Source organism: Gossypium hirsutum, chromosome A09 (genome assembly GCF_007990345.1).
Source record: "Gossypium hirsutum isolate 1008001.06 chromosome A09, Gossypium_hirsutum_v2.1, whole genome shotgun sequence".
Taxonomy (NCBI): Eukaryota; Viridiplantae; Streptophyta; class Magnoliopsida; order Malvales; family Malvaceae; genus Gossypium; species Gossypium hirsutum.
This window is the reverse complement of record NC_053432.1, coordinates 72,742,570-72,750,448: the sequence shown is the minus strand read 5'-3', so window position 1 is coordinate 72,750,448 and position 7,879 is coordinate 72,742,570. Positions and strand designations below refer to the sequence as shown.

The window sequence follows — 7,879 nt, the reverse complement described above, 5'->3', positions numbered from 1 at the left end:
AAATATCTTTAAATAAGTAAATTCTGGCATTCATTCACGTATTGGGAATTTGAGACATTGTATTCTAACTTACTGGATATGATTCTCTTTCTCGAATAATGTGAAATATGCCCATTTTCCTAAAAATTTTCAACGTTTTAATACAAGGATCGTATTTTTTAAATTCTTCTAAGTTTTCAATTTCGACATTAAGACATTAAGTAATCAACTAAGGTACCAATTTTGGGCGTATCGAGGGTGCTAATCCTTCCTCGTGCGTAACCGACTCCCGAACCCGTTTTCTGAATTTCGCGGACCAAACTTGTTGTTTTAATAAAATCAAACCGTTTATTAAAAACAACCGCTTTTCGAGGTGATCCAATCACACCTTATAAAAAGGATTGGTGGCGACTCCTGTTTCATTTTTTTCAAAACCCAAGTCGACCCCGTTTTTATCCAAAAAAATGGTGTCAACAGATACGGCAATGAATGAGTAAGAATTTCATCCTAAGATTCTAAATGTCGATGTACTCGTGGTAATCTTGCCAATTCTTGTTAGTCTTTCCCCGCAGATCTAGCTTTGCATTGCTTTCATGTCTCATAGTGGCGACAAAATTTGTTGCCTCTACCCGAACTGTCACATCACTCGATTTGATTCGTGCATTTTCACTGTCACATACACTATCAACGAAACATTTGTGTCCCACATACTGCAAATGGGTAAAAATTTCAACAGGACTCATTTTATGATATCTAGCTCGACGTATGACATCTATTCAAACTACAGTGCACGATTGTAAACTATGTTATGTATAGAATTTTATTTTACAAATCATTGCATAATTATTATAGGTTTGAAAAAAATAAGTAACTAACCCCAACTTCCAAGCGTTGATTTAACAACAACCAAATATCTTCGAGCTACTCGGGTAGTCCCACGTAACTCGACCCATGGTTTCACCTATTCAAGCGATATGTTAATTCAAACATATAATAAATAAACAACATTTACTATACAAACTACATATTTATTAACAAATGATTTTTATCTTGTCACCAATGGGAACATATATGGGTCATTCACTTGGAGACGTAGAAATGGTAGCCGCCACCAGACCCATGACTGCAGCAGGAGCAGGCAACCACTGATTGACATCTTATTCGGTTTCGTCGTTCGACACAACTCCCGATACAACGTGGCCAACACTGTTGATCCCCAACTCAATCGTATGATTTCTTTGAAGTCGACTAGGTGTAGTAGCCACCTTATGTGTTCCAAATTTTGAGATTTATTAGGCATTAGAATGCCCCCGATTAACCTCAAGATGAATGATCGGGTGTTTTGTTCTTTGATGACATTGGGTGCGTCCTTAGGAAGATCTTTGAAATTGGTTTCCAACAATTTCATATTTATTCGATGACTGTAAAACTTATTCGACACTTTCCCCAAAAATGTCTTGCAAAGGTCCTCTTTACTACGAACGACCGTTGACCTTGTGACGGCTGAATCATCCACTGATAAACCGAGTTTTAAAACTACGTCATTGAGTGTGATTGTACACTCGCCGCATAGAAGATGATAAGTATGTGTCTTGGGCCTCCATCTTTTCACCAACATGTTGATTAGTGTAGGATCGAGTTTGTAGCCCCCAAGCATACGTGACACATGCAAGAATTTCGTGTCTTGCAAGTAACCATGAATTTCGGCACTTGGGCTCTTTGACAGGTTATGTATGAACCCCTCCAAAACACGATCATCCGCCTATTTATATCAACAAAAAAATAATTTAAAATATTTAAAAAATAAAAAGACTACAATTTTAACTTAAATAAAAATAATGAAAGGTGGAAATGTGTTTATCGTCGAAACGAATTAAAGAAATGTCATTTGTGAAAATTTAATCGAAACAAATAATATACAAAATAATTAAACAAACATATCAGAAAATTTAAAACAAAACTTGAGTAAAATTGAGAGAATTGAGAGTTTTAAAAAATTAGATTTAAATAAATAAAAAATAACGGTCGGGATCCTTAAAAATTTTAATGTTACGAACATTAAAAAGAACAGCCTAAAAAACCAATTAAATAAAAAGAAAACCACATATATGCCTTATTTAACCGTGTTTATTCCTAAATTAAGTCATAGTGTCGAAATTTTTTTAAAAAAAAAATGGGAATTGGAAAATTACAGAATAGTGCGACTATAGACTTTTTTTATAACAAGTGGGCCCAATTTCACATCTTGCTGTTATGACAGCTATCCAATAAAACATGCAAACTTTTTATTTATTCCCGAATTATTGAACTGTCCTTCCTTTTCATGTACGAGGGAGTCTGTCTTGTATTCCTTATCACAATAATGACTCTTTTATTTGAGAATTACGCACACACTCTTCATCAGATACGCCTCTTTTATACAAATGCCCCCTCCCCATTAATTATGAACTCATCACAATAATCAATGACACCAAAAGTAATTCATCATTATGTCATCCTTTTTCTTTCTCTTTGGTTTTTGGTGTGTCAAAATCTACATATTTATCTGGCTTTTAACAAGTAACCACCATTAGTCTCATGGAAGTTGATGGTGTCCCCTTCGACCTCATCCACCAATTGTGGGTGGTGATCTGATCTTGATGCTGTTGGATGTCATGTAAACCTTTGTTTGGAGAAGACGTGGGTAGTAGGTGATGATGGGTTTTACCCGGCCATGGACGACTTGAAAGAAATGTTTCAACTGGTTGCTTCGTTGATGGGGGACTTGGCAGGACATTCTCGTGTTATAAATAAGCAATCGAGGTTACAAGAGAGAGTCTCCTCTCGCACCCATGGAAAAAACAAATCTGACGTGGTTAAGAGCGACAGTTATTTGAGCTAGCTATGTTTGTTCCTATTCTGTCTGTTTCGAGCTTAGTATCGCTGGTCTTCACTTGTATAATTAACCTTTGCCTTGTACCATGATATCAAACCCGATCTGCTGGTATTTTTTTTTCTTAGGAAAAGAAAATTATGTCCAAAAAAACCTTCATCCAAAGATAGAAATTAATTGTAAAATGTATATTAAACTCTGTGAACAAAAACACACCTGCATGTCTATTTGACACCCATAAAACTGAGATTAGGCTGCTTTCTTTTTGGTAATATTATTATTATTCACTATGTTTTAGTATATAAATTAACAATAAAATTATTTTAATTGATGATTTTAAGTCACTCACATGGCTTGTTTTGAATTTTTAAAAAATTTATTATTTCTTACAAAAAATTTTACTAATTTTTTTAATTTCAAATTTAAATTTATATTAATTATTTTTTATTTTATATCTAACTATTCATTACCGTTAAAACAATATAATTAATGGGCCTCTTAAGCCCTTTCTCTTCCTTCTCCACCGAGGACAGCGGCATGGCGATCAATTCTTTCACTATCTCAGATCACTAAATCAAACTTGATAAATATAACTCTACTTCAACGTGTGTTTTCTAAATCATCATTAGATCAATCCTTCCATTATTGCCATAACCATGAAAATGACTTATGATACGTTTTGATCCAATCTGATGTTAGCATGTAAATAAATGGGCAGTAAGGGTAAAAGTGATGAAATTGTAGTAGTTTATGGAAATATAAGGGTGTCAATTTGCTTTTTTCCAGTCAAGGAATAAAAGATTAAATACAAAGAATATTCCACTCACATTACATCTTAATGACTAATATTATTTAATTTCATATATGGGAGCCAACTTAACCAAATACTACTCATTTGTTTTGTATGGTAACATCCATCCTTTGCTTAGATTGACTAATACTGAGAACCTTAAAAGAATTTATAGCTTTGAACAATACTAGAATTAGATAAAGATCTGAATGTGACGATTTCTTCACAAGCTTTCACAACTAGCTAGAGGGAAAGTGACACTACATCTTTTCTCCATGGACCTGCATATCAGACTTTTTTGAAACACTTGAGTTGGCTGGCAAAATTCCAAAAATTCCATCAAAATGTTCAATTACTGTCCTTTGGTTGGACAGTATTGATCTGACCGTATATACTTAGTAGGTAGAACCCCAAAACGAGAAAAATGTAGCCGATGTCGATGGATCATGTGGCAACTCTGGATCCCGGCACGAAATTAAGTTTATCAACTTCATCCCATACTAGCTTTGATGCTATTTCGTCGCACTCCGGAACATATTCCTGTTTAGTAAAGAAAACTACCTTAGTCAAGTCAATTTTCATCAATCATTGCTTGAACAAGGAATGGTTTATGAAAGGGGAATTAAGGTACATATAATTCAAACATCCTATTCATGCTCATAAAACCGTTTGTATTTGCTCTTAATTGAACATATTTAGGCCAGCTTTACCTCTAGTTGTCTGACCAATTGCTTAGCAGTTGGGGCAGACAAGATAATGCGACGGGCAGTTGGCGAAATGAAGCCTTCATCAACGGCCTTATCAATGAAAGACAACAAAGAATTGTAATATCCATCCACATTCAATAGACCCACCTGCAAAAAGGGATAAATCTCTTTTTAAATTATTGGAGTAAAATATAATATCCAAATGGATTTGTATCAACTTATAATATTAAATTATTGGGTTCTCAAGTGACCTAAGACGCAACAACAGATTGACCAACATTTTTGTATTGTTTTTTGTTTCAAGTTTTGAATAGTGGGTAAGAACCCCTTTCTCCCATTGGAAAGGAGATCTTGCAATCAATTCCCAAAATCTTATGCTATCTTTCCATGTGATGAATTCAATTGAAGCGCCACATGCATTGATTCTTAAGTTTTTCTTTCTAATCCATCACAATTTTTATCAGAAAATAAAACTAAATATCACGTCAACTTTTACCAAAAATACCTAACAAAACATTTACTACTCAAGGAACACGACAAATCAAACTCCTACCATCTTGCTTGCTGATATGATACAAATATAAATTAACGTAAAACCAGTCAATCAAAGCTGAGTTCTACAAAATACAAAAACATGCATGACATCGAGAGAAAATAGGACTGGCTCACACTAATATATCTTAATCAAAGAGTTATTATTATTAGAGACTAAACTCTTATCTGTCTTCCACCAAATCATTAAATTCAATGATTGAGATAACTAAACAAACCGATTTGTATTTCGTACAGGCTTACGATGGATCCCAAGTTGCGCCCATGTAATAACTTCCAGTAGTTCTTCAAGGGTGCCATAGCCACCTGAAATTTAATTATAGGAAAGATTACATATTTTCATGTAACCATAAACTGCGGTTCTAATTGCATTTCTAATAAACTATACATATGTTATGATGTCGAAATCGATGGATTAACCAATAACAAGTAATACCAGGAAGCGCAATGAAGGCGTCAGCCTGTCGTGCCATTTCGGCTTTCCTTTGGTGCATATCAGATACAGCTCTTACTTCTCCAACACTCTCACCAGTAATCTGCAGCAAACTTGTGTAAATGAATGAATGCTTTCATTGGAACTTATTAACAGATACTCGGATGTAATTGCAAACAACTCGGAACAAGTTGAAGATTAGATCCAAGGCTAAAAAAACATACCACTGTAGGCATCAAAGTTCTTGGAATAACACTGCAAGCAAAATCCAACAACCATGGATGAGTATCATTCCAGAGACTAAAATATAGTAAATCTTACAACAAAAATTAATGTTTTTACAAGCGACACCAAAGTCGATTTTTTAATGTAAGAAATGCATTTTAGTTATGTTAAAAGAGGCGGCTCTCCACTCCAGTCTAGTGGACTGCAAATTAAAAAAGTTACAAAGACTGTAGAGTGTACAACTTTAAAACGAAATATAAGTGAAAGTTGGTGTACAACTGTAAGGATCAAAAGAGATTCACTTTTCCCAAACCGCCAAAGCTTATGAAAAAGGCAGCCTTTGTAAGAACTTTAAGTAAAGGCACTTTTAGATTCTTGCAGGATGTACGAGGTAAACCATGTTCCTTTCTGCACAAATCCATTTTGGCCACTTAAAACTTTTTTATTTTTTCAATTAACAAAGAGGATAAATCAATTCTTTTCTCTCTGCTCTGGACTGGACCAGCATTTGATCCCATGATGTCTGCCTTTGTTAAGAAACCCACTGCCGTAGAGAATTTAGAGAAAAATTTGCATGGTTCAAGGGGAAAAAGACTCTTAAAGTATCAACACTGAAACCCCATTTCGAAGTCCGCAAAAAAAAAAAAACACAAATTTCATTACCAATGATGTTTAGTAAGAGAGATAGAGAAAACAAACCCTAGAACATGGCGCCCACCATCATGAACTGCCTGAGAAACAAGACCCATCAATCCCACGCTTCCACCTCCATAAACCAAATCAATCCTTCTCTCCACCTTCATAATCCAAAACAACAACAATTTTCACTTAATAAATTGAAAAACAACCCCCCATAAACACGTGTCACGATGACATAAACGTTAATTTTTTTATTTATTTGTCCATACAAGAATTAAGGATGGGAACTAGGAAGCATTAAGACATTGAAAAAACAAATATAAAAGGTTGAGTGGAAAGAGGGAATGATATATTTTCATGGAACCCCATAAACAAAAATCATGGAGGTTTTCTTGTAGAAATGCCAAAGAGAAGAACACGCTCAAGGAGTCATTATATCAAAGCAAGCACATTTGTTTCCCTTGGGAAAAGCGGCAGACTATGATTATTTATTATTAATATTATTTTTTCTTATGCTTATTAATGTTGCTGTATTCTTTTCATCTTCATATGGTTCTTAAGAAAGTGAAATGAAAGAGAAGGATCATGCAAGAAGGCTGCTCAACTGACAGGCAGGTTACAGCGAGCAATGCCTATTTCTCTCTCTCTCTCTCTCATGCCAAACATAAACCCTAAACCTCCTCTCCTTGGACAGCTAATCCCCCATCTACAATCATAAGCGCACGTCGAAGGCTTGATTGTTTCAACTACTAACACTCAAAGAAAGAGAATAGCAAACAATTCATATAAGAAATTTTCATTTTTTGGCATTCAAAAAAAATATTCTAGCTTAAGATATTTACGGTTTTCCACTAATGAAGAAGAAACCGGTATGTTAAAAGCAAAACTTCCATTGAATCAGATTTTGTAGTAAACAAAGAAATAATTCCATGTTGGAATTAATATCTAAGTTTGAGATGGAAAAATATTGGAATATGGTTTTAAAAAAAATGGTCCCAAATCGAAGTTGTGTTAAATTTTCAGGAAATGTACTTCCTCAGAAGCTGTTGAACTTTAGAAACGAAACTAAAAAAGAAGAAGAAGATAAGATTAAATATCCCAGAGGCAGAAAGAAGAGGAAACAAAGTAAGAAATTTTTGATAGTTTTATAAATTACCAGTTCCTTGCCTAACTCCACAGCAGCTTCTTGGTAGCTAGCTTTCTTCCCTGAACTGCTTCCACAAAACACACAAATCCTTTTAAACCTGGACTTTGTCTCTTCCATCTTCCCTTCTTTCGCTTAACTCTCTTCTTTTTTCTAACAATGTGAAGGATGTCCTTTGAAGAAGGTTGGGAAATGAGAACAAGGTGAGTATTTGTTTATAGACAAGGGAGGAAAATGGAAATATGTTCCCAAAAATGCCGCATTCGATTATATATTTTCAGTTTCTTCTAGAAAAATAATATAAAAAATAAATAAAAAGTATTTTCAGTCATCACGTATAAACACCATTTAATCAATTTCTGTTTACTTTAGGGGTTTCTTTTTTAATTATTTGGAAGGTAGAAATTATTATTTTTATTATGGAGAGCGACAGGGATCATTATTGTATTAATGCAACAAAATAAACTCAAAGTGGGAACTTAATTAGAAATTAGACATTATTATATCTCAGTTTCACACTGTTACCCAACTAGTTTTC

General features: G+C 34.2%; 1 protein-coding gene across 1 annotated transcript; it reads right to left on the bottom strand.

The window, feature by feature from the left end:
- Positions 1–3,615: 3,615 nt before the first annotated feature.
- Positions 3,616–7,548, bottom strand: LOC107890321 (cytokinin riboside 5'-monophosphate phosphoribohydrolase LOG7). Its single transcript, XM_016814788.2, has 7 exons — positions 7,354–7,548; positions 6,258–6,355; positions 5,558–5,588; positions 5,337–5,436; positions 5,136–5,206; positions 4,352–4,495; positions 3,616–4,181 (listed from the first exon to the last, which is right to left on the bottom strand). The coding sequence occupies exons 1-7, from the start codon at positions 7,459–7,461 to the stop codon at positions 4,086–4,088; spliced, it is 648 nt and encodes a 215-aa protein (XP_016670277.1). The 5' UTR covers positions 7,462–7,548; the 3' UTR covers positions 3,616–4,085.
- Positions 7,549–7,879: the final 331 nt, after the last annotated feature.